We start from the raw sequence: 26,911 nt of genomic DNA on the forward strand, positions 1-26,911 counted from the left end.
GATGCATTAGGATAGGAGACAAAGAAGTGGATTATCACCCGCACTTCCGCCTGATCCTGCACACCAAGTACTCCAACCCCCACTACCAGCCCGAGGTGCAGGCTCAGTGCACCCTCATCAACTTCCTGGTGACCCGCGAGGGGCTGGAGGACCAGCTCCTGGCCGCGGTGGTGGCCAAAGAGCGGCCGGACCTGGAGACGCTGAAGGTACGAGCCCGGGGAGCCGCGGGGTGCGGGGAGAGCCCACCCCTGCTGATGGAGAGCCAGAGCCTGCCGTCACCCGGCCGGTGACAGCCCGTCCCGGGGGGGGCCACGTCCTCCTGCTTTTGGTGACAGCACAACAAACGTGGCTGGTTTCTCAGAGACCTGTAGCTCAGCTAGCAGGTCCGTCAGTGTGGTGTCTGGGGCTGTGTCTGTAAGGGCAGAATTTATAATGAACAGATGATAAAGCCAGCAGAGCTGCGGCGGGTCCCCAGGGTGCTCCCTGGGAGCACCAGTGTGAGCCACAGCGCCCGGTGCCAGAGTTTCGCCGCGGTCTGCTGAAGGACACGCGCCTGCGGGCGCTGCTCTTGCAGGCGAACCTCACCAAGAGCCAGAACGAGTTCAAGATCAGGCTGAAGGAGCTGGAGGACGGCCTGCTCGCCCGGCTGTCTGCCGCCACCGGGGACTTCCTGGGGGACACGGCACTGGTGGAGAACCTGGAGACAACGAAGCGCACGGCCATGGAAATCGAGGAGAAGGTCAGCGGGCTGGTGCCGCGGCGGCGGGGAGCTCTGCCGGGCTGCGCCGGGAGGTTGGGTGCTGCTTCAGCACGGGGCAGGGCACTGGGTGACCCCCCCCCGTCGTGTGTGTCAAGGTGAAAGAAGCGAAAGTTACCGAAGCTCAAATAAACGTCGCCAGAGAGAACTACCGGCCAGCGGCCGAGCGCGCGTCCCTGCTGTACTTCATCCTGAGCGACCTCAACAAGATCAACCCCATGTACCAGTTCTCTCTGAAGGCAGGCGCGGGGCAGGGAAGGACGGGGCGGGGGGAGCGCGGAGGTTCGGTGTTTCAGCCCCTCGGGCGCTGAGCTGCCCGCCTGCATCTCCCGCAGGCGTTCCACGGGGTCTTCGAGAGAGCCATTGAGCACACGGCCCCCAGCGACGACACCAAGCAAAGGGTGATCAACCTGACGGACGAGATCACCTACTCGGTCTACACCTACACGGCCCGGGGGCTCTTCGAGAGAGACAAACTCATTTTCCTGGCCCAGGTTGCCTTCCAGGTAACGCGTGTAAATGTTCGGGGCTTCCCTTGTACAACACTGTGAGTCTGTGTTGGTGTTAGGGGGGGTTTTCTCCTACTCCTGCGCTGCTGCCGGGTGCTGCGCAGCCCCTCGCGCCGGGGCGGCTGCGACGCCGTACTCTCACCTCGCCAGGTCCTGGCAATCAAGAAAGAAGTGAGCCCAGAGGAGCTGGACTTTCTGCTGCGCTTCCCTTCCAAGGCCGGCGTCGCGTCCCCCGTGGATTTCCTGCAGCCCCAGGGCTGGGGCGCCATCCAGGTTGGTCAGCGCGGGTGCGTCTCGGTGCTTTGGGACTCTGTGTCCCCCCGTGCCCGGCTCCTCGCCCGTGAGCTCAGGGGTGTCTGAGCGATGCCCCACCAGCCTGTGTGTGGCGTCCCCATTTCATGGGGCATCCGTGGCGCCCCAGGGGTGCCTTTGGGACCCCCGACACGGCCGTGCCCCGCGGAGGGCAGGGCGGGCAGCCTGCCTGGGCTGGGGGAGCAGGGCTGCAGGACCCCTTGGGACCCGGCTGCAGCGCAGCACCATCCCCACAGCCCCACGAGGAGCCCCCCAGCCTGGGGGTCCCTGAGGGCGAGCAGAGCCCAGCAGTGATTTCTCCCTTCTCTCTGCGGGACCTGAAGGTACTCTCAGAAACGGAAGAGTTCAAGAGCTTGGACAGCGACATCAAGGGCTCGGCAAAGCGATGGAAGAAGTTTGTGGAGTCGGAGGTGCCGGAGAAGGAGGTGTTCCCCAAGCAGTGGAAGAACAAGTCAGCCCTGCAGAAGCTGTGCATGCTGCGGTGCCTGCGGCCGGACAGGATGATCTACGCCATCAGGTGGGCCAGCCCCTGCCCGGCGTCCTGGCAGAGCCCCGGGCGTCACCACACCAGCTGCGCCCGGTGACCACGTTTGTTCCTAACTCATGTTATGGTTTTATTTTTCTGTAGGAACTTTGTGGAAGAGAAGATGGGGAGCAAGTTTGTGGAAAGCAGAAGCATTGAGCTCACCAAGGTGTACGAGGAGAGCAGCCCCTCCACCCCCATGTTCTTCATCCTCTCCCCTGGCGTTGACCCCCTGAAAGACGTGGAGGCCTTGGGTGAGCCGCTGCCCCTCCTCAGCTGGCACCATCCTCCTATTAATATTAATGAAAAAGGCGTCTCACACCACGGTCACTTCCTCCCCTCCCCAGGCCGAACACTGGACTTCACCATCGACAACGGGAGGATCCACAACGTGTCGCTGGGGCAGGGCCAGGAGGCCGTGGCAGAACGGGCCCTGGAGGTGGCGGCTGTGCAGGGGCACTGGGTCATCCTGCAGGTGAGTGGGGGGCACCAGGGTGCACCACGGGGCGCCCAGTCCCGTGGCCACCAGGCACACCGGGGTGCACCATGGGGCACTCAGCCGTGCCAGTAACCGGGCACGGGGCACTCAGCCGTGCTGGCCACCGGGCTCAGCTCAGGTGTCCCCAGGCTCCCCCAGCCCCAGCGTCCCCGTGGACACACAGGCGGTACCCAGGATGGCTGCAGTGTGGGGGGGGGTTCCTGTTGCAGAACATCCACCTGGTAGCCCGCTGGCTGGGCACGCTGGAGAAGACGGTGGAGCAGCACAGCCTGGGCAGCCACGCTGACTACCGGGTGTTCATGAGCGCCGAGCCGGCCCCCAGCCCCGAGGCACACGTCATCCCGCAGGGGCTGCTGGAAAACGCCATCAAAATCACCAACGAGCCGCCCACGGGCATGCACGCCAACCTGCACAAGGCCCTCGACCTCTTCACCCAGGTACGGCCCCCCCGCCCCAGGCACGGCCTCACGGGGTGCCCAGAGCCCCCCTTGGTCAGGGTGTGATTTAGGGATGACCGGAGCTGCCCGAGGGCTCCCGAACCGGGGAGGGTGCTGACCTACCGGTGCCTCTCCCAAGGCTGAACGTCGAGCTGCTGCGGCTCGGTGCCCCGAACAAGCCGCCTCGGCTGGCAGCAGGGTGTATGTGTGTGTGTCTGTGTGTGGATTCCTAGTTTTTTTATAAACAAATGAGTGCAAAAATTAACCAACTAGCAAATCTTTAAAAGATAATTTTATGCCTTTTTAATAAACCACCTCCAGTTCTCCTTTGCCATCCCCTGTTAACTTTCTTCAGCAGAGGGATGGCTGATGGTGACACTCAGTCACTCACAAACCCACTCTTATTCTTCCCCGCCGCAGGACACCTTAGAGATGTGCAGCAAAGAAACCGAGTTCAAAAGCGTCCTGTTTGCGCTCTGTTACTTCCACGCGGTGGTGGCCGAGCGGCGCAAGTTCGGCACCCAGGGCTGGAACAGATCTTACCCCTTCAACAACGGGGACCTGACCATATCCGTTAACGTCCTGTACAACTACCTGGAGGCCAACCCCAAGGTAGGGACTCACGAAGTCACCGCACCTCAGCACAACACGTGCTGTGACAATCAACCTTTTATAAAAAAAATTCCTGTTTGCTGCACAAACGCCCGCTCTTGAGGAGGGGTGTGGGCAGCGGGTCTCCCCCTCCTCCCGAGCCCCTGCACGTGCAGCTGCCCCGGGCTGCGGGGGGCTTGTGGGGGGCCCCGCAAGCCCCAGCGTGAGCCTCTCCTCGTAGGTACCGTGGGACGATCTCCGGTACCTCTTTGGTGAGATCATGTACGGGGGACACATCACCGACGACTGGGACCGCCGGCTCTGTCGGACCTACCTGAGCGAATACGTCCGTGAGGAGATGCTGGAAGGGGGCGTGTACTTGGCTCCAGGGTTTTTGATCCCTCCCAGCTTGGATTACAAGGTAAGAAAGATGAACGTTGCAATTTGCTGTGGAAAACCACTGCTCCGGATAAACACACACGAGTCAGAGTTCCCTCCTGCTAACCAAGGGGGAATGTGGGGGGAAAAAAGTTTCAATCCCGTGGAAACATGCAGAATCACTGCAAAAATAATTCCTGTGGCCGGGGCGGTAAGGGAAAAGCTTAGGTAAGATGTGAGCTAAAAAACATCTTGACTAAGCCCCACCAGCCGGGCAGTGCCCGCAAACGCAGCGTGTGCTCAAGCGAACCCCACGCTCCTCCGTACGCTCCTGAACTAACGTCTGCGCCTGCCCGCAGGGCTACCACGAGTACATCGACGAGAACCTGCCCCCCGAGAGCCCCTACCTGTACGGCCTGCACCCCAACGCAGAGATCGGCTTCCTGACCGTCACCTCGGACAGGCTTTTTCGGACCGTTTTGGAAATGCAGCCCCAAGAGTCCGACGCTGGAGGAGGCTCAGGAGGCTCCCGAGAGGAAAAGGCAAGTGAAGTCTCTGCTGCTTTACAGCAAGTGGTAGTTCAGAGGTCAGACGGGGAGCACAGACGTGGGCCCACACCACACAGACAGGAGAATATGGCCTGTCATAACTGATTTCTTATCAGTGCAAGATACACAGAGCTGTGACTCCAGCCCAGCGCTCCAAGCTGCCAGGCTGGAGCAGGGGAGTTGCCAGCGCAGAGCTCACCACGAACGCTGCGGTCTCCGCTGGACACTCCTGTCAAGCTTTTATTTAGGAATATTTGCACGTGGTTTCTGTGTGTCCAGGCTCTCCTTGGCAGGCGGTAACTCTGCCAGGCCTCGGCAGTGGCAGCATAACCACACGCTCACACACGCTCCACCGCTCTGGTACCACAGACAGTGGCCGTGGCTGCCCCGTCCCACCTGCAGCCCTCTCCCCTGCTCCCACCTCAGTCCAGACCCCCGGCAGCCCAGTGTCCACATCATCACCCCCCTGGCTGCTCTCCTCCAGCAGCTCCGAGAAACCGCACGGGTAAAGCGAAGGGGCTGAACCGCTGCCGCAGCAGTTTGTGTGTGCTCTCTCCAACCCACAGCGCTCAGAGGTCACTCTTTGATGGGGTAGAGACGCGCCAGCGGTTCTGTGGCTCATGTGCTGTATCCTCAGCAGATGGAGCAGGCTTAGTAATTTCCATTCATGATGGCAACTACTAAAAATACACATTTTTAAAAAAAAAGTCTTCCTCCCGACTCCTTGGATTGTACACTTGAATTTCACAGCCCCCGTGGCTTCAGTTCTCACCTCAAAAAAAGAGCTGCAGCTTTTTGAGATGCAAGAGGAGTTGGTAAAAGAATAGAGCGTTAGTAACAGAGGAGGAAGCACAGGGAAACACGAAGGCAGAAAAAGAAAACTCTTACTGAGCTTAATTAACTGTTAACCCACAGCATTTTCCCTTAGTAAGAGCAGTTCTGTGGCATGTTCTTTCCAGGTGAAGTCAGTCCTCGAAGAGATTATGAAGAGGCTGCCGGAGCCGTTCAACATGGTGGAGCTGATGGCGAAGGCGGTGGACAAGACCCCGTACGTTGTAGTTGCCTTCCAGGAGTGTGAAAGAATGAACCTCCTGACCCACGCCATCAGGCGCTCTCTGACAGAGTTAGAGCTGGGACTAAAGGTACTGCTGCTCGTTTGGAACCTCACGTTGTACAAGGCGCTGGGCTGCGCCCCTACACATCCCCCCGTGCTGGGCACGGCCAGAGGGCACCAGCCTCCTGCTCCGTGCTGCGCTTGAGCCCAAACACCTCCCTCAGCCCTGCTTTTGTCAGGTAAAACTGCTCAGACTTTTCTCCCTTTCCCCAGGGAGAGCTGACGATTACGGCCGATATGGAGGAGCTGGCGAACGCTCTCTACTACGACAGCGTTCCCGAATCCTGGGCACGTTACGCCTACCCCTCTCTGCTGAGCTTAGGAGCCTGGTACGCAGACCTGCTCCTGCGGATCAGGGTGAGCAGATTTCTCGTGAAAGTTACAGCTTAGGGAGCGAGCGGATACCACAGAAGACCAGGAATCGCCTCCATCAGTGTGCAGTAGTTAACTGGTTTATTTTTCAACATTAATTTAAGCAGTTTGAAGTACCTGAAACGGCCCGTTACCCCCAGAATGACAGCTGACATTGAAAAGGGTTCACCATTAGAGTATATCACTGTTTTGAAAGAACATTAGCTAACCCCATCATAACTTTGTCTTAGAAGAAAAAAATATTTAATAGAACCATCTATTTAAAGTGTGGTTTTGTTAAAAAAACAAAACAAAACAAAACAAAAACACGATAGCAGTATTTACTGCAATCCAAATGAACAGGTTAAGTCTCATTGCTGCAGTGGAATCTGCTGTTTATTCATCACAGAACACCTCCACCCTCGTGTCCCCACCTGGATGATCACCTGAAGCTCGTGTCGGGCACAGTGAGGCGTCAGCTCTCTGTCCCATCGCACCCCAAAGCAGCGTCCTGCTGCTCAAAGGCCACACTTCACACTCAAGTACTTTTTGCTGTTTTTACTTTCCAGGAACTGGAAGTCTGGACAACGGACTTTGTGCTGCCTGCAAGCGTGTGGCTGGCAGGGTTCTTCAACCCCCAGTCCTTCCTCACGGCCATCATGCAGTCCATGGCCAGGAAGAACAAATGGCCGCTGGACAAGATGTGTCTGTCCGTGGACGTGACCAAGAAAAACCACAAGGATATAACGGCTCCCCCCAGAGAAGGCTCCTACGTGCATGGACTGTTCATGGAAGGTAAGAGACTGCATCTTTTATGAGACGTTTGGGACATGGAGAAAGCCCAGTTTGGCCTTAACGCTGCAAACAGAGCGGGTGTTAGTACTCGCTGGCTCGTGTGAATCTGCACAGCTTTTGCAGAAGCTCCAAGCAGCGGGAGCCTTCGCTGCAGGCTGGTGTGGGAGACGCCAGCCGAGGGCAGCACCCGCCCGGTTCACAGGCAGCTGCACGCACCAGAAGCTGTTGTTTGGAAATTCAGGCTGCCTCTCACGAACCTGAGGCCTGGGTGGTCTGAAGCTACATGGTTCTAGTGAATACATTATGCTCTTATTTGATGTGTAAGATGAATGAGGAAACTCAGAACCTAAAGTAATTACTGCTAAAAACGAGGGGGAATGAGAGGGCAGTACCAAGGCTCCAGACCACACAGCACAGCTCTCGTAGTTCCCACCACGGCCACATTCTACCCTCAGCCATGCAACTTTCATGCAAACCCGTGCTGAAGGGACGAGTGGGGACAGAATTTATTTAGACATCCCCCACAGCGTAAGGCAAAATGCATTCACAAGTCACAGTGAGACGATGTTAGCCCTAGCGACTACTGAGCCATGGCTACCCAACCTTCACCCTCCATCCTCGACTGTGCTGCTGGAGCAACTCCTTCCCCCCCATTAGCAGTTATGAAAACAGCCCCCCCAGGTGATAAAGCCACCGGGTACCCTGACCCTCCCATCACGTTGCAGGCGCTCGCTGGGACATCCCTTCCGGTGCGATCGCGGACGCCCGGCTGAAGGAGCTGACGCCCATGATGCCCGTCATCCTCATCAGAGCCGTCCCCGGGGACCGCATGGACACCAAGAACGTCTATGAATGTCCTGTCTATAAGACGCGGATGCGAGGTCCCACCTACGTCTGGACCTTTAACCTGAAGACAAAAGAAACAGCCGCTAAGTGGATCCTGGCCGCCGTCGCTCTGCTCCTACAGAGCTAAACTTTGACTGTGGAAAAGAGCAAATGCTTTTACTTGCAAAAAAAAACCCTCAAAGTTGTGTTATTTAGACTAAGTTTGATTGTACCAGAACTATTTTAGCAAAGTATCAATAAAAATATTGTTGGAACTGCTGTCGTGTGGAGACTGCTCTAAAATACACGGAGTTTCTCACGACGGATCCTGGTTTTTGATGATTGGTGGTTTCCGATAAGGTGCTGGTTCAGAGCCAGACCACCAAAGGAAGCCCAACAGAACCATTGCATGAACTCTCTGGATTCCGTTCCTTCTCACAGCTCTCCCTCTTTCCACAGCTATTTTGTTTGATCCCTCAGTGCTAACTGTGAGCAGAAATTCATCACGCCTGCACATGACATATTCCTGTGTGGAAGCACGGATCAGTTTAGCCCAGACAGAAGAAAGGTGCAGATTTGGCCCAGTTCTCCCACATGCCAACCTGTACAGCCCAGCTGCACACACATCAGTCTCTGAAGCGTGTCCCTTTCTAGTTCTAGGTTATAGAACCCCCTCTACCCTTTCTTTCACAACAAATAATTTGTCTCAGCAGTTAATGCCTATTAGGGTCATTAGATCTGCTCTGGCCACCATACGGATGCCAAGGCCTGTCCCTTTAGCATAAAATAATTCACCAGAATCCCACCCCATGAAATATCTAAACAATTTGTTCTAAAACACCGTTGCATAAAACCACCCTCACAGCTAGGGTAAGACAAGCCCCAAGGGGAGGCAGGTAGAGCTGCCTGTACTTTATAAAGTAGCAGCATTTAGAATAAGTTACCATGAAGCCTCACGCTTACCTTCAGCCTTTGAGGTGCCAGAAGCCCTTCTGCTGGCAATACCAGCTCAGGACACACTGCACCAGTGACAGTCACAGGGCAGCCCAAGCCTGCACACTGACACGCTTTTATCTGGCTTCCCAACCAACGTCTTTGCAGGGTGTGTGTTATGGTTTGAGCTTCCCACTCAGCCAGTAACATCCAAAAATCACACTGGCACCAAAAGTCCTCTCCACAATTCAGGAAAGACATAACACATCTTAAGGTGAAGGAGCCAGATACACAACCCCAGAGATAAAGGCCATATGTATGTAAATAAATTTTATTTGTGTAAATAAAACAGACATGTGAACACTCAGCACACACTCCGCTGCCCAGCACAGATGATAACACCTAAGGGCAATGCCATGAAGCTCAGGAGGGCTCCAGTTACTGGGCACAGGAACAGCCAAGCAAATCCAGGACGCTGTACAAAGCAGAAAATCAAAATCAACTGCCCCCATTATTAACCAACATCTACAAGGTTAAAGCAAGGCACTGATCAGATGATAAAAAGAAGATCAAACATTTTAAATACTCCAACAATGTTTTCTATTCGCTGGTCAAGCTCAACTAACCACAGTCCCTCTCCCCAAAACTCTGAAAGGGACATTTCAGAAATGGAAGTTCTGTTTCTATGCATGGGAAATACCCTTGTGTGGGTTCTCTTTCATTGTCCCTTCCAGAAATTCTAGTAGCTGAAACCCAGTATAGACCTTGAGCAATGATTCCAGTCAGTGGCAAGAACCCGAGAAGAGAGATGCCTGTTTTTTTTTTTTCCCCCACATCGTGTTTCCATCACCGATTTCTTCCACACGATAGAGTTCTGCTCTTATTACTTGCAGTCAACGCAATATAAATTCCCCACAAGAATGGCAGAAAACTCACCCAAAGCAGCAACTTTTCTTCTTTCAAAAGAAATTCTTGATCAGAGGCGTTACCAGCTTCACCCACAGTTTCACGTAACGATTTGGCTGCTCAAATGTTGCTGATGAGACGACCCCTGAGCAGAGGTAAAGCTGCTCCTGCTCCTGTACAGGGAAAGAAACATCACCCCAGTAAATGCTAAGTGTTAAATTACACAATGGCCTTTAAGAAAATAAAATTCTCAAATAAAACTGGCCATAGATCTTGCCAAAAGGCTGCACTATTTCTCCCACAAACCCCAACATAGGAGGCTCATGGTGACAGCGCGCCAGAATTAGCAATTTAAACTCTACAAGGAGCAAAGGTAGAAGGTTTTGCCTTTTTGTGCCCCACAGCTGCAAGAGAGCTAAGCTTCAGCTCCAGAAAAAATCCTCAATCCCTCGCTGTAATTGCCAGAAAAGGAAACCTTACCCTAATCTCTAGAGACTGGCTTACGCAGCTCTTTCTAGACACAGCTCCAGCGCTGTGTTTTCAAATGAATCTGCAGTCATGATTTCAGCTAAATTACCAGAAACACTTAAGGCTTCTCCAGTGTGCGCACAACACTGCTGGAGGAGGAAATGAACCATCATGATGATAATACGTGCTCGCCTCGCACGTGAAAGCAGCTGTTTGATCAAAGGTACAAGTGGTTTTATTATCAAAGCCGTTTGGTTTCTAGATTTCCAGGCAAAGAAGGAGCAGACCATCTACTGTAAGGCTGGTCATCATCTGTTTTTCATCAGCTAAGCTGTCACAAACAACAGAAAACACTCTGCACTGTTTAAATTCAGGGTGAAACAGGAACCAAGCACTGAAAATTAACACCAAAAAAGATGAACCACCAACAGAAGGAAGACATTAGTGTGCCTAATCAATCAATCAGTCTAATTTTAGAACCCCCAAATGCTCCAAGGGCTCCAAGTCAGCCCACGGCCATCTGATGCATGAGGTCGGCTGATCACTGGAAGCAAGACCAGCTAAATCTGAATTGAAGTTCAGCTCATTCAGCAAAGCACCCAAAGATACCCAAACCACTCAAATTTCTTCCCAAACCTCATCACGTTTTTTTAAATGGAACTGAATGGTACAAAGGCAAAGTGACTGCATGGCAGCGCACCAGCAGTGAATTGAGTCTTCTAAACAAAGGTCACAGAGCAGTAAACAGCCAATCTCCAAATCAGCTTCCAGCAAATGGGAATGGTTTAAAGCCCTTTAAATGAGATCACTGCAGCAGCGTTTGAGAAAATTCCTTTGTCATATTTTCATTGATTCTCCCCTTCCATTAGAAACAAGTAGAGGCAAGATATGAATTGAAATATTCAAGCAACTCTTCCAGTAATAGAATTGTTTTTGATTAGATATACTCTGACTCACCCTGTGGAAGAGCCCTGATGCAAGAGGGCAATTCCCATTGATCTTGAGGACAACTGTGCCTCACAGAACACATTTCTGAGATCCCTAAGTCACACACAGAAGCACCAAACCAATTTGCTTTGTACGAGAGCACAACATGAGAAATTACCTGGGACAATGTCAGCTCCAGCAAAAGATTCAGCATCAAGACAGCTGGAGAACCTGACAGGATCTGAGAAGCAGCAAAAGCGCTGAGCAGCCCAAGCTGCCTAACAAAAAACCCCAAAAAACTGGGACACTGAACATTAAACCACTGAAAAATGTTTGTGTCAAGACTATATACTGTCATATTATTATTCAAGATTATATTATGTCATATAACTTCATGGGCAATCCAGCCAGCCCAGAAATCCTCTTCTTGCAGAAAACACGAAGCTCCCCTGCCTTTGTTCACCTCCAGAGCCTGTGGGCAGCCACCCAACAGCTCACTGATTGGCATTTATATTCCTACAAAGGATTTCCCAAACGCCTGAGAAGCAAAGTCCTCCAGAAGTCCGAGACCAGCAATCCAAAGGGCCTGACCTCATTATCCTACAGCACGGCGCTACCTTGGCAATGCCCAGACGTTGGGGATAAGGCCCAGGAAGGTGCTGTGCTCAGCGAGCAGAGCAGAGCCAGCAGACCCTCTCTGAACGCTGCATCTCAGCATCCAGTGCCTGAGCATTCCTGATACTCGAGTTCACTGAGGACACATGTTCTTTCCCGTTACGGCCTCCGTTTCCCAGAAACAGGCACTTGCAGCAGGCACCTCATCAATAGCCACTTAACTGACAGCTCCTCGAGACTTCCAGTGCTCAAGAAGGGTTTGAATTATTGTGGCTGGAGGTTTTTACTGCAGCTCCGCCACCAGCACTCCCCGTGTGACCAAGCAGCACAACATCCACGCCATCTCCCTCCCCGTAACCGGCCACTTACCCGATGGAGCTGCTGCTGCAAAGCTTTGTTTTCTGTCACGATCGCAACCTGAGCTTCCAAGTCGCGATGAACTGATCGATATCCGAAATTGGGAGAGCCGATCAGAGTGAGGCAGGGGAGGTCGCTGCCTGCCAGGTACAGCCAGAGGCCTGCAGGGAGAACAGGAGGAGAAAGGAAGCGAGGGAGGCAAAGGAAACGACCGTGGTCGCCCCAAACAATCGCTTCCCTTGGAAGAACTGAATTAAACACGTCAGATTACAGTAACTGTAAAAGACCACGACACAAAGCCAGCTTCCCTGCATGTCTTGTAAAGCTTCCTATGAACCTTGGGGTACCCCTGCACAGCTCGCGTGGTCCGAACTCATGTGCTCTCACCCAGGGGGCAGCACATTCTTAGGGATGTAAATACACTGTATGGAGGGCCCCCCAAATAATCCAGCATGAGTCACCATCGTTAGGTTAGTTAGAGGTCGTTGTGCACCACAGCGTCTTTCAGAAACACTGACATGAGACAGTTTTTCAGTAAAGGAAAACCTACACCAAGCACCAGCACTGGGCACAGGCCAGGCCTGGAGCAGTCACTGCCAGGGCTGGAAGCGGGGCGGTTGCACAGTGACTAACTCCCTTCCTGAGACCACACAAGACAGTGACATGAAGAGGCATCTCCCTGCTCTGACAGGTGAATTCACATGAAATAAAACTCGTAAGAGAAGTGCAAATCACTACACCCACTCACTTCCTGAGGAGCCACCCAAAGATGAAATCAAGCCCTGGCCGGGGTGCCAGGCTCCCGAGCCCACTCACCGCTGCAGCCCCCACGCAGCTCTGGCAGCACCACAACAAGAGCAAGTGTGACACAAGCCAGGGCTGGTTCTCAAGCACCAGATGGAAACACCACACTATTCTCAAGCACACCACTGCAGCACAGCAGGGAAGACCAGCTAAGGGTGCCACGGGAGAGCCAGGACTATTGCCAAGGAGAGTCTGTACAGCCACTCTGTGTACAAACAGATCCAAGAAGTGTTTGCTCCCCACTTAGCAAGGCACAAGCACTGAGAACAGCCCTGGGCAGGCCCCTGATAGATGGCTTATCCCTCCTGCGAGTCACACAAAGACTACAACAAAGAAACCCTAGCATAAAAACCACCTAGTCCTTAAAATAGAAGCAGGTTTCCTAACTCAACCCCAGAGCAGTTCCAAGAATGCCTTGAGTAAGAAGCTGCCGATTCACCGCTGGTTCCTGTAACCTCCTCCCCACCCCCACGGCTTCGCTGCCACTTTCAGTTACGGTCCTGGCTCAGAGCTGGCACTGCCCATAACTCAGTGGCACAGCCAACTTGCCCCCACCCGCAGAAGGGCAGGAGCACCGAGGCTGGGGGCACCCGAGTGGCACAGAGATTCAGCAAGCAGGAGGGCTGCCAGGGCGGCGTGGTGCCCGGCCCAGCCCCGCACAAGGCTCCCAGCAGCAGGGCACAGCTCTGCCCGGGCAGCAGGACACACGTCCTCGCTCCTCCTAAGCAGTCACGCAGCAGCCCTGAAGCCTTCACGGTGTCTCTGGCTTTATGGCCACCTGGCAGGACCTGCTCAAACAGTGACTCACCTTTCCAGAAAGGGGAAGCGCCGTTTCCCAGCCGCCATCCAACGGCAGTGACACGGGTTTATCTCCGAGCAAACAGCCACCCCAGCACTGTCACCCAACACCCACAGGGAAGGGACCCTAATCCTAAAGGACGTACCCGTGTCACCCACACCACCACACCCAGAAATGCAGCAGGGCTGCAGGTAGGCTTCGTGGTGTTACAGCCAGCAAAGCCTCTCTCCTTGCACAGGTTTGCATCTCCCACTCCCACGCTCTGGACTGGGCTGCTACAACTGCACTTGCACCCAGCGAACCCAGGGACAGCCGTAACCCTGGTGGGAATGCACGCTGTGGGAAGTTGTGCACGAGGATACAAAATGTTTTAAGAGGAGCTGAAGGGTTTACAAAACAGCAGCCACCGTGTTTGGTGTAAATCAGATAGATCCTAAAGGGTGGCTTTCGTCTTAGCCCAAAAAGGAAGCATTAACAGGCACTATTTGCTGCTGGGGATCTCATGTCCTCTTCCAGGAGCCAGGCTCCACGTGCAACTGCCCTTCATCTGTCTCCAAGGTTTCCTCCTTTTCCCTCTTCTGCCCTGTCCTCTTTCACACACACCGCGTGACTCCTGCAGAAGGAAACCGGGTGAATCAAAGCTGTGCCAAAGGGCAGAGCGTGCCAGAGAAGGGAGCTACAAGCTGATCCCTCCAGCACTCCGAAGAGGAAAGGGAAGGAAGGCAGCAAACATCTCCGACTGTCCCTCCTGCCAAGCAGGGGAGCTGCTGAACGCCGAGTCTTGCATCCCTCTCTCAAAGAGGATACCTGACAGCAGGCAGAGCCCGGAGCGCTCCCACGAGAGGGCACAGCCGGCCCAGAAAGGAGCTGACTGCCACAGGCACTTTGGTAGCTTGGAAAAGCAGCCCATGCCTCCCGAGCTCAACCCATGCCAAACCACACAATCCCCCTCGGAGCCAGCAGTGCCCAGCAAGGGGAGGAACCTGCGAACCACAGATCGCTGGAGCACGTGCTTCCTGGAAGACAGACCACGCAGGACTTCCCAGCCAGGCAGGCGCCTCCCTCGGGCTGCCCTGGATTGAGATGAGGGTTTTACTGAGCTGGAGTTACCGACCTCACTGCAGGAGAGGCACAAGGCTCGTTAGAAAGGTTCCTAGTTCTGACACAGAGGCAGCCTAGTAACACTCCCATATTCTCTTCAGTCAAGAGAAGGCCTCACTCAGCAGCTTTCTCTCCCTACCACCTCCGAACCTCTTCCCAACAGCGCTGCAGGACGCGGGGCAGAGAGAGGCATTCCACAGCCCTGAAGAGCGGGAGAAGAACTCGGGAACAGGCACAGGCCAGAGCCCCGGGGCCGCGTCCTCCCAGCCTTCACACTAGACACGTGCAGCAAACACTGGAGATGCCCCTCAGGACACTGCAAAGCGTGCTAACGAGGGCCAGGCCGGGCACTGCTCACGGTGACAGAGCTGGCCCAGGGCACCAGTGCCATGGCAGGAAGTGACACAGTGACACAGGGCAGAGCTCTGCTCGCAGATCAGAGTCACAGAAGATGGCAAAGACGCCTCAGCTCGGCCAAGGGCCATGCCTGACCAGGAGACCAAGTTAAATAGACTTCCCGAGGTATTTACATCACTAAAATCTACTACTGAGCAATTAAATACTTACTACTGCGTATAAAGTAGGAGAACATGAGAGTCAAGGACTGCACTTCTGGAAGGAAAATTTAGAGACACAACCAGCAACAACCAGTCAGGGGAAAATATTCATGCTTTGGTCAAGGTGGCATTGGGCTTGTGAAAGCTGTACACAATCTATCAAGCAAGATAGAATCCAGGGTCTTCTACAGAAGACCACGATGGCAGTATTAATTACTTTTGTTTATTATTAACTACATTTGTTAAGCAACATTCATTTCTCAGCAACTTCCCCTCCAGCTGCCTCCAGCTCCAGAAGGCACACGGGTGCACTTATTCACTACGCTGCACTTTCCTGTATGCCATAAACAGGAGCTGGTACAAATTCCTCAGCACCTGGATCATCCCCACAAAGACCAGCTGCCAAGAGATCGTGGTGCCCAGGACGAGCCAGTTGCCTTCCTGCTCCTGCTGCAGATCACGCCCTGGCTCCCTGACCCAGTCATCGCTGCCTGTTGCTCAAACGGGCAGGAGGGATACAAGGAACTGAATCACAACAGTTACTGCGCTCATAAATACAGCCAGATGCTTCCTCCTCTTTCCCATCAAGATTCACATCAAGACAGTGTCTTACTGTCACCACAGGGACAATTCTTGTACAACCTCTGGGACTATATTCGAATCAGAAATCCAGAGGCAAGACATGACTTTGCATGGCTGTCCCCTGCGTGATCCAAACCCTCCAGGTCTATGCAAGCAGGACGTTCAAACTTCAGGTGGGTATTTTGGAGGTGGGAGGTGAAGTCTAGACTCGGCACCCAGCCATCTCCTCACTAGTTGCACAATCCAACCATGTGCAAGTCAACGTCTCTGAACACGTCCTCTTGGGAAACGGACACCTTACCTTTGGCATGGAACGTCCACCCAGCCCTGGAGTACTCCTGCAGCTGGACCCTCTCCTGCTGGTGAAGGCAGCAGACCTCACTGTAAAACTGGTGTTCAATGTAAACATAGGCAGAAGGGATGGCACCTGCCACCCCCTTGGCACCAAAAAAACCGTTCACCTCCGGTGATGCCAGAAGAATGTGATACTCAGCCCTAGTGCCCAGAATGAGGTCCATGTAAGCTTGTGTCAGGTTGAAGTAGCCAGTGGTGAGGTATATCCTGGCATCCCGTTCAGCCTCTGTCAGCAGCGTCTCTGTGACCATCTCATCTATTTGGATCCCAAAAGGTTTCATTTGGATTAAGGGATAGATCCAGGTGTCGGGTTCTGGTCTCAGACCCCCAGATGCTTGAGAGTCTTGCTGGGATAACAAGGAGCTGCCTTCCTGGCTGCTGTGGAAAGTCTTTGCGTGAAGCAGTTCTTGTCGTGTCCTGGCAGAGTTGATCACCTCCATGACTCTTCGGTTTGCTATCTCACAGTAAGCCATCTTGTCTCCTGCAGGGAAACCCCAAGAGATCACATTTGAGACCTAAAGGTACAGAGCCACACATCACCTGTTACGTAGCAGGAAAAACTGCTGACAGGACACCAATACCAGAACAAAAGGCAGCTAACACAAAGACCACCCAACTTTCTTCCCTAAGGCTCAAAACCAGATGTTTTAAGGTTAGCAAAGCCATGTTACAGAAGAAAAACATTCAGCTTTAAGAAGGGTAAGAAACTTGACTAGCAGCAGCTTGAACAATCCACTGAGAAATGAAAAGACCAGGGCAAAGCTCGAATGGTAACCAAGAACGAACAGGAACACACAAAACAAACTACTGCCACAGTCTAAGCTCACATCACACAGCAGTGCACAAGGCCAGCACAAGAACTTCTTATGGTGCAATCAGCCCGACAGATAGATGCCCTTCTTTGCCCACTTCAACACTTGTTCTCAGTCTTCCTAATTCAATATTCATTTGATTCCCAGAATAGACTCAATTACAAAATATTAATTATCAAAAATAGCACCACATTCATGAAACTTTCAGAATATGTACACACAGAACATGTAGAATTATAAACATTAATATCAAAAATAGAAAGAATTTAAGTTCTTGTTTAAGGTCATAAGCAGCACAATTATGAAGAAGCAATGAGATAGTTATGGAGGAACTTTCAGCCTTTGCACTCTCTGCCAGATGAGCTGGTCATAGCCACCATGCTAGGAACACTCTGACAGATCCAGTCTCAAAACTCTGGTGATCTTGATTTTAATAATCGATGGCACAGAAACGGGACACCCCACAGTGTGTACACGATGGTCAGATGCTCAGCAGTTCCAGATGGATGCAGTTCGAGTCATCCTTAAACCCTGGCTGTCACTCCCCTCCTCTGGACCACACCACCCAACCAGACAGCTCACTCCTACCTTGGTACGGGTGTACCATCCCCTCCATCATCTGGACTGTATCATCTCGCTGTAATTGCAGAGACACGTCTCCAATCGCATCCACCAGCTCTGTGAAGAAGTCTGCAATCTCAGGAGAGTCCTGCAGGAGAACATAGCGGTCCTGACGGTTGGTGAAGTACAAATCACTCAGGTTGGCGCTAGGAGAGAAACAGAAGAGTTGAGTTCCAGGACAGAGCACAGGCGTGTGATCATGAACACCCCAGCCTAGGTTGCAGAGCTCACTCTGCGTATAACTGGACTAAATTCCTTTTGATCATGAGAAATCTTTCTCTTTTCCTTTTGAGAAAGGTGCTCTCTTTCATACAAGAACCTCTTGTGGATGAGCTATGGTTGCTCTTCCATCTCAGAAGAGCGTTGATATAATCACTACGGAAAGACCAGATGCAAATAATGGCATTCAGACAACGATGGCAGCATGCAAACCTTGCCTCAAAACCTCAGCTAAATGAACCATGCAAGGGCCTGAAGAGGCAGGACTCACCCGCTCAGGATCACATTATCATCAAAGAGATAGACCTTGATGTGCTGCAGCCCAATGGTCTCATTAAAACGCTCTGGAATCAGGAGCCTGAGAAGCCCACGCAGGTTTGGAGTGTGGAAGAGGGACACACGGACTTGCTTGGGGAATCGCTGCAGCAATGGAACGAGCATTGTCCGGGAATTCTTCCTGCCTGGGAGACAAGGGGAGTTTCACACACAGGATCACACCAGGCCGGGGATACATCACGGCATGCACCACCGCTCCTCATCTAGAAGCTGGTCACAGAACGAGCACCCCTCTCCTCTGCTGGCACTTGACATGTTTGCCTTTTTTCTCTTTAATCACTTTCATTGCACTGCGTCACTACTGAAACTGACAGCCAGAACTGTAAGTTCTTCAATGAATGGGCCTGGAAACAGTCACTGAGCAGCTCTGACACCATTCAAGCTTCTTAATCAAGACGCACCCAGCACCAGTAACACATGCTACAAAGAGTCACCACAAAAGTTTCTGGTTAAGGGTACTGCTACTTCCAACAATTCCCACTTTTCTTTAAAAACGAAAATTCAAAAGAACATGATGAATAAGGGCCAATGCACCGACAAGTGAACTAAGCAAACAAGAAAGCACAAGTTGCACAGAGCAGTTTGGCCCGTCTCACTCCTACCACCTACTCTCAGAAGAAAAGCTGCTCAGCTTGAAGATTTTCTGGGAATAAGTAGTTACTGGTATAAAAAAGGCCAGTTTTTGAGAGGTATGATTTAAGCAAGTAGGTCCAATCAGTCCAGACAGCCTCTCTCTGAAAAAACAGTTTATCCAGCCTAACTGTAAAACAAGCCTTTGAAGAAAGCAAAGCCCCATAATATCTACCCCGAGATCCCCTGGTGTAGTCAAGAAGGATGGAAACTCTGAGGTTGGACGATCCTTTTGCTTGCAGTGATTTCTCCAGCGTTTCTTCTAAGCAATCCACCTGCAGAGAGATTTCTCTACTCAGTACAGAAAGCAAGTAAAGCTTTATAATGAAAGTATTCAGCAGCCAGGAGGCTGGTGGCCACGAAAGCTTCCACACCCTAGTACGAGTCCTTCCTAGTCATGCAAAACGCTGCCGGTTTAGAGTTTGCATCTGTCAGACTGGCATCTGCTCTATCAGCCTAAAGCACCACATGAAAGGGCATCGATTTTACATGCACACATTCTTCAAGCCTCTGAACAGCAATTAATTTTAGCAGAAAAAGTCCCAACATCATTCCTAACTCACAGATTTGCATTACCAAAGGGAAATCTTGGTAGGAGTTCACAAACGATGCCGAGGCAGATTATTCCTTAGCTACGAGGCTGTTCGTCACACGTAAATTCAAACCTTGTGTACAAGCCCAGACAAAGCCAGGCACAAAACCCTGTGCAGGACTCTGTCTACCTTTACCCTGCTGAGGAATTTGCATTCTAACATAAGAAATGGGCCAAGGTCAGGCTTCTCCCTAAAGGTCTGTGGTAATTCTTTTGTTTCTAGAGGGAAGAACAGGAAACAGGAACGGTAAACAACACGGAGCAAAGCTGACCTCTGTCTTACATGCAGAGAGCTAATACTGCATCTGCATAGTGCTCTTGGGGGACAAAACAGCACTGCACACGTACAGCTTTCATCATGTTCAAGAAAAACTCCAGAAAAAAAAATACCCATGATCCCACAGTTCTGCAAAAGCCCTTTGAACACCACGCCAGGAACCTCCGAGAGTCTGAGAGATCCAGGCTCATTATCCCGCAGAAAAGTTCACTCGTTCCATGGCTCTGTTCGAGGCCTGAAGCAGAAGCTCCAGACGCCTCCCTTCCAAACGCCTGCCCCCCCCACCCCTCGGACACGTACACAAATGCAGCCAGGAACCATGAGAAAACTCTCAAGGAGAGGAGAAAAGGTGTGTAAAGTGAACCCCTGCATGGAAGTTTTGAATACACTGCAAGCTCCCAAATTCACCTCACACACACCTCTGGCACCTGCAGGAACAGGATGGTTTTTGCAAAGGCAGGCGTTTTCTTTCCACATTCACTTCCTCCCCTTCCCAATCCCTTTCCACACTCACCAGCTCCTGTTCGAGGAGCCCCGTCCCCAGGTAGAGCGAAGCCATCACCACTCGCTGCTTGGCTGTTTTTATCTGTACCTGGGAGTAGCAGAAAATAAGTTCAGGTTCATCCTCGGTCTCTGTGATCACCAGGAGCTCACGATCCTGACCACAGAAGAGCTGTGGCTCCCCCGAGGAGAATCACTTTAGCCAAATCACAGCACTGTCTCCCTTGCCTTGTAGAAGGAAAGGCACAGGGATAACACTGATAGCAAAGATGTAAAACACACAGGTCTTTACAGAGCAACATCAGCACCATGGCTGCATCCAAAAATCAAGGAAGAAACCCATACTTCCTGGGAAACTGAGGAACACGTTCCCTACAACTGAAACTATTACATACAAGAGCAGTTACCACGCAGGAGCTGCAACACTGGGATTGCATCAGTAGTACACTGGCAATCCCAGCTTTCATTCCACATCTGCTTTAATCCTTTGTATCCCATCCTGTGAGCCAGCCAGGACCCAGTGACCTTTGTTGACAGAGCTCTCCTCCTTCACCCTCTGCTCAGCACCGACGCCGCAGCGGTGGTAGCTGCTGCCTTCCCGGCCCACCGCAGCTCCCAGCCCTCAAAAACCATTCCTGCAACTTGGACCCACAACTCACCTTCAAGAGTTCATAGAACTCAGCTGGGGATGAAAGCACCTTGACATGCGAGCTGGAGATCCCGAACTCCGGAACCAGGTTCCTGATCCACTGGAACCTGTGTGCTCCTTCTGGACAAAGGGAGCAAGGTGGGGCTGTGATCACAGGAACGGGAGGGGTGAGCAATGGGGCCAGAAGAAGCCATGATGATCTGTGAAAAGAAAGATGGAGAAATTCTGTATGATGGAGCCTTCCCACAAACAGCCTCCAAGCACTCAAAGAAAGAGTTGCAACGGCCCCACAATGGCAAGAATGCCTTTGCCTTTCCGTAATCCCAGCTGAATCACCAAAGCCAAATCTGGAAACAGAAAACCACAAGAAAAAGGTGGGAGAACAGTTCTTAACATCATCAGCTCCTTCCCCTAACTGGCAGGGGAGATGAGGGGAAGCTACCCTTTCATCAGAACAGGAACACAGGAGAGGAAACAGGCTGGAAGCTGAAGAAACTGAGGATGTGAACTCTCCCCAGCACCCCCAGAGCAGATGTGTGGCGGGGCTGCTGTGGCACCAGCTATACCCGTAATCAGCCACTTCTGAATTGTCTTTATCACACACGTGTCACCTTTGCCATGGCCAACGGTCACTTTCATGTCTAGCTTAGTTCTCAGCCGGGCTAAAGATCAGTTGTTTCTATCTCAGGTAAAAGTTTTAAAAATCACTCGTTCCTTAACAAAACAGAGAAATGCCTCAAGCCCTCAACCTTATCAAAACAGACCTATAACACGCACAGCGCCTGAGTGCAGGTCCCAGCAAACCCATGAAGTCACAGCACCGGGACGACCTACCAAAGGATCGAGTGTGTCTCAACAGGTACGAGCCAAGAACCAAAATCGAGAAGCACCACCAGCCCTCTACAGCAACGCCACTTGCCTTCTGCACAAGTACTAAAAGGCGGCCAAGGCTTCTCTCACAAACTTCAAAGTAACCGTAAGGGAAACAGCAGGAAGCTCCTTCTTTAAAAAGAAACTGCAGAACAAATTTAATTCCTTTGAAGTCACTTAGGAAAGAAACCAACTCACTGCTACCAGTCATGCTTCAGGGGGTGACAAGAAGCAAGTGGCATCTTTTCTTCTCTGGAGGCTTCATGCATGCTAACCCATCAAGTCATACAGTAACCCCTGGTAGGAGTTTGTCCACATGACAAAACCACATTTCAACACAATTAGCAGCAGCAACTCCCATGAGATCCAGGAACCGACAAGCAAGGGACTGAACTACATCCCCCAGCCTGACAGAGAACATTCTGGGCTGCAAATCCCACTCGCAGGAGTCAGACTGGCTGTCAGGCCAGCACCACGGCGGCCGCTCTCAGCCCAGAGGAACGCCAGGTCCCTGGGGCCAACAGGCAGCCACCATCTTCTGACCCATCCTGATGCCTTCTGCCACCACCACATACCACGAAGAAACTCGATTATGACTTTTACCAGAATTTGTTGCGAGGAACTTTTAGGTTTTACCACACTCCAAAGCCCAAATGACCACAGATTCCAGGAAGATGATTTCACTCATTTGCTTCATGATAAAACACTGGATCTTCACAAGGTTTCCGAATACCCTTACGCAGAAGCCAGACAGTTTGCAGTTGCATTTCCTGGAAAATCCACTAGTTTGTCACTGACTATTCATCGCAACAGAAATCTGAGTCAATCTGTGCAAGAATTCCTAGCACGGCGTTTTTCAGCAGATCACGTGGACCAGGCTCAGGCCTGACACCCCGAAGTCACACAGATTACCAACACAGGGTGTTAAAAACGATGGAAATATTCCACAGAAGATGTTAAAAAAATCAAAGCAGAAAAGAAATACAAGAAATACTGTTTTTCAAGCACATTCACGTCTCAAGGCACAGAGCACACGGTGGGAGCAGGACCTGCGGCTCCGCCGCCACCACGTGAGCACGGACACAGCAAGGAACACCGAGCCACGCGAGTTCAGACTCGCATCCAAAAAATACTTTTTTTTAAAAAAAACCAAGAAAATGCAGGGCTTGCAGAGCAACACCAAAGTCAGGGCTATAACCTAGCCCCGCAGATTACAAATTACGTTCTCTGGAATTATTCCCACCGAGGTAACAGTGGGAAATTTATGACAACAAGGAGGAGATAAATATTTTCCTTATTATTCCGCTGGTCAGACCTGGCCAATTTTACTTCCAGAAGGCTGCACAGTGGCCAAGAAGCCGCTTTCCAGAAACATGATTCCCAGAAGCCATTTTCTGGCGAAGAACATGAGAACTGCAAGTCCAACTGCACCCTCGCTCCGCGTGGGCGCGGGTCAGGCTCCAGCCCACACTAACAATGGCCCAGCCACCGTCTGCCCCAGGGGCAGCTCCGACCCACCAGGGACTGAAAACAGCTCAAGCCATTTTCACCCAAGTACAACACAATCCTTTCAGCTCTACACAGGCCACAGTCAGAAACCACGTGACATGATGAAGAAATCATCAAAATTCCACACTTGGACAAACCGGCTTTCAGAGAAGCAGAGAACGGGGCCGGGGGAGCCCTTCCCCTGTACTCCACATCATCGAGTTAACCGGAAAGAGAAAACAGAACTAAAAGGAACCACCTCTAATCTTTTCTGCATAAAAAGTTGACCCTAAATATAAACGAGGGAATTTTTGTGTGTGTTCTATTTTTAAAAATTGCGGTTTTGGTTCACAAACTCATGATGGAGCCGAAACACTCTTATTCACTGTAAAACCTCATCTGCAGAACGAGGGGTGAAGTGAAACTGTGGGATCCGGCACCGTCCTTTCACCCACGCGTACGTCACCACAGAGGGGGATCTACAAACTGCTTGTCTGCGAATCCACTCGTCTCTGTCTAGTAATTTATCTACGCTAAAAAACACTGATGAAACCAAAAGAGAAGTTTGAAAATAATTTCCTTGGCTTAAGCAGGAACATACAGCAGAACTCGGGCTAACACTGGGCTCTGAGACACCAGCAAGGACAGCTGCAGCACATCTGCTGCCCAGGGGGAAAAGGAGAGTGAAGACGTGCCGTGACACGAGAGATGCCACCCCCTCCCTCCTACACAAGACTCTATCAGGCACGTACTAAGTAAAACAACACACAGAACCCTTCCAGCGCTCTCTCACCAAGTACAGCGCAAAGCGATGCCTAAAGACCAGGGGAAAAGACCTTTGTTTAAAGACTCCTTTGAAGTATTTTGTTTGATCACTTCTGGACCCACGACGCGGTCCTACAGAAAGACAATCACCTCCGGGTTTGTAATGTTTTGTTTTTAGCATGAATCGTACTCCTGACCGCACAGCCCCACAAGAGCTCTGCCCCCTCCCCGTCCCTCCGGCTCCCTGGGGAAGGGCAGAGGGGAGAGGGAGAGCCTGGGCCATTCTCAGAGGTCAGCTCCTGGATCCCACTCACTGCGCAGCTCCCCAGGGGAGGCATCAGGAAGGGGAATGAAGGCCCACTCTGTCCCAGCAGCCCACTCAGATCCACTTAGAATGACAGTGGAAACACCCTCCGTGCAGTTTGATAATCCCCTGCTCCAGCACAGCGGTGACGACCTCTCCCATACCAGACGCAGCCCCAGCACGGACAGGACCAAGACCTGTGCTCATCTCTTTTCTGGCGGGGCGCGGGGGGATCTCACCTTCCACGGACAACCCCAGCGCGGGCGGGTTGTGCCGGACACCTAAACCCCGGCCAGAGCCGCTCCGGGGGCCCAGCGGCACTTGTGACAGCCGAGGGGGCAAGCAATCCCTAGCAAACGGGGACCACGCTTAGCACCTGGAAGACAGCAGCAGGAAAGTAAATGAAAAAGGAGGAAATAAAGTAGCCCCGTTGTCCTAGGGCAAAGGGACGGCGAGGGCAGACTGACGGCCTAAAGCTCGAGCAGCAGAACCAGCCCTAAGCCTAACCCTAACCCTAACCCTAACCCTAAGCTTCCTTTGCAGCAGCTGATTCACTGTGGAAGACAGCAACCGCTCCCGCAGACCCGCCCGGCGCGGGGGCGGCCAGGGGTCCCTCGCCGGCAGGGCCGTCACCTCCCGCTCCTCCGGGGTTGTCGGTGACGGGTCTGGCCGGGCACACGCGGAGCAGGAACCCCCGGGCGCCGCGGGAAGGGGCGAGCGAGGGGGCAGCGCGCTCCGCGCCCGGGCGGCCGGGCCCTCCCGGGCAACGCCAGGCCGACACCGACGGCCGGGGGCTCCGACCCCCTGCGGCCCGGCCACAGGCACGGGAACGGGAGCGGGGCCCCCGCCCGCCGCGCCGGGAGGAGCCCGGCGGGTCTCGGCGCGGCTCCTTACCTGCGGGCGCGGCGATCGCGGCCGCGGGACAGGCGGTCGGAGAGGCGGCCGAGCAGCGCGGCCAGGCCCGGGCGGCCCCGCGGCAGCCAGGCCGACAGCCGCCGCCACAGCGCCGCGCCCCCCGCCGCCGCCGCCATCGGCCCCGCGCGCCTTCCGCTTCCGGCCGCTGCCATGGCGACGCGCCCGCCCCGCGCTTCCGCTTCCGGGCCGCCGCCGCGGGGTCACTGCCGTGGCCGGCTCCGCCCCGGCCGAGCGCGGCGGCCCCGGGGCATCCCGGCGGGCAGAGCCGGTGTCCGCAGGCACAGGCCGCAGTGGCTCACCGCCGCTCAGCCCGGCCCCGCCGAGCGCGGAGGCCGCTCAGAAGGCGACGGCCGCTGCTGCCGGGGGGGCTCGGGAAGGCGCCGCTGCCCCTGGCCCACGCCCACGCCCACGCACGACGGCGCCACAGGCGCCTCCAGGCGCACTCGGGGAGCTGCAGCCCGAGCCCCGGGCACTCGGTCGCCGTCCCGGCAGTCTCAGCTCCCCCCCCCCGCTTCCTTCCGGGCCCGCCCGGCCCCGGGCGAACGGCTCCTCGGGGCAGGACACGGCTCCTGCCCGCGGCGGGATCGGCCTCTGCCGCCCCCCGGCCCGCCCTGGCAGCCCCCCTCCACCGGGGCCGGGGAAGGGCTCGGTCTACGGCCACGAAGGGGAGCGCCTGTCCCCGCCGCCGCGTCCCCGGGGCTTCCCACACCGGGCAGGGCGAGGCGGAGCCCCGGGGGCCGCAGGTCCCGCCGCCGTGCCCGGCAGAGCCGCCTTGCTGCCGCCCAGCCCGGGCTGCGGGCAGCCGGTCCCACTGCGGGGGGCACGGAGGCGCCGCCCGCCCCGGCCCCGCTCCCGCCCCGGCCCGTCCCCCGGGTGTCGCCCCGCCCGCCCCAGGCAGGGCTCCAGCGCTCGTTTGCATTTCAGCCCAGCTGCTCCGCCGCAGCCTCACTTCCCAGAACTGCGCTTCTTGTGTTTATCCCTGACTGGCAGCCGCGGCTCCTCCAGGGCAAATTAAACTATTTAAAATAAAATCCACTGACAAAGTCTGGTTTGTTTTCGAGGTCGAAACTGACAATTGCCAAACGAAAATGCAGAGAAACCAGGTGGGGAAGGGGGGCCCCGGTGCCCCCTCGGCTCCGCTCGCTGCCCGCTCTGCCAGGGGGGCACGGTCCTCTCCCGGGGCACTGGCACTGCGGCTGCCGGCTCCAGCGGCCAGAGCCGAGTCAGGGCAAAGGGATGAGGAAATCCCTTCGGGACAGAGCCCCGCCGTGCCCGCGCCAGGGGCACCCAGCCAGGGGAAGGAGGGCCCCGGCTTCCCGGCCTCGCAGCGGCTCCCCACCAGCCCGCGCCGGCCCTGCAGACGGGCGCCTCGGCCCTGCCTCTGCCGCTCCGGGTGCCAAAGCACCGACCGCACGGAGCATCCCAGGGCTCCCGGAGCCAGAGCTGGCCCCAGCCGCCGGCCACAGGCACCATCGGAGCTGCCGCCGCCGCCATCCCTCACCGCCGTCGTGGGGCACGGCCGCCCGGGAGCGGGGCCGCGGGCAGGCTGGCTGCGCCGCTGCTGACCCGGCCGGCGCCTGGGAGCCCCGAGGAACAGCCTCGGGAGAGGGTTCACCCCTGACTGTGCCCAGAGCGAGGGGGTTTTTCTTCCCCACGGGTCTCCTGAAGCGCAGCCGAGGCCGGCGGCAGCCTGGCACGTTGTGCTTGAAATCAAGGCCGGCGTCGTGGGGACGCTGGATCCGCTCCCCCACCGCGTGGCCGCAGCCCCCCGCCGGTGCACCCCTCCGGGGCACCCCACCAGCCTCGGCAGGGTGAACCCACCTCTGCCCGGGCGCCGGCCGGGTGCCCCCAGCAGACGGGGGGGGCTTTGCAGTGCCCCCCTGGGCACCG

General features: G+C 54.2%; 2 protein-coding genes across 2 annotated transcripts in view; one reads left to right on the forward strand and one right to left on the reverse strand.

The window, feature by feature from the left end:
* The window catches only part of DNAH17 (dynein axonemal heavy chain 17), a 34,674-nt gene extending 26,843 nt beyond the window's left edge, over positions 1-7,831 (forward strand). Inside the window, 16 exon segments of the mRNA XM_068413615.1 lie at positions 2-206; positions 575-739; positions 856-996; positions 1,093-1,263; positions 1,417-1,539; positions 1,902-2,095; positions 2,207-2,355; positions 2,449-2,576; positions 2,810-3,037; positions 3,458-3,649; positions 3,870-4,049; positions 4,366-4,548; positions 5,514-5,696; positions 5,882-6,025; positions 6,589-6,814; positions 7,540-7,831. Coding sequence (XP_068269716.1) covers positions 2-206; positions 575-739; positions 856-996; positions 1,093-1,263; positions 1,417-1,539; positions 1,902-2,095; positions 2,207-2,355; positions 2,449-2,576; positions 2,810-3,037; positions 3,458-3,649; positions 3,870-4,049; positions 4,366-4,548; positions 5,514-5,696; positions 5,882-6,025; positions 6,589-6,814; positions 7,540-7,787 — 2,860 coding nt within the window. The 3' untranslated portion in view covers positions 7,788-7,831.
* Positions 7,832-8,889: 1,058 nt separating this feature from the next.
* PGS1 (phosphatidylglycerophosphate synthase 1) lies at positions 8,890-25,137 on the reverse strand. The gene is made up of 10 exons (XM_068413616.1): positions 25,001-25,137; positions 20,690-20,879; positions 20,044-20,121; positions 18,836-18,935; positions 17,966-18,155; positions 17,443-17,621; positions 15,990-16,523; positions 11,858-12,006; positions 9,509-9,651; positions 8,890-9,047 (listed from the first exon to the last, which is right to left on the reverse strand). The coding sequence occupies exons 1-9, from the start codon at positions 25,135-25,137 to the stop codon at positions 9,532-9,534; spliced, it is 1,677 nt and encodes a 558-aa protein (XP_068269717.1). The 3' UTR covers positions 8,890-9,047; positions 9,509-9,531.
* Between the last annotated feature and the right edge of the window lie 1,774 nt (positions 25,138-26,911).

Source organism: Nyctibius grandis, chromosome 15, assembly GCF_013368605.1.
Source record: "Nyctibius grandis isolate bNycGra1 chromosome 15, bNycGra1.pri, whole genome shotgun sequence".
NCBI classification, from domain to species: domain Eukaryota; kingdom Metazoa; phylum Chordata; class Aves; order Nyctibiiformes; family Nyctibiidae; genus Nyctibius; species Nyctibius grandis.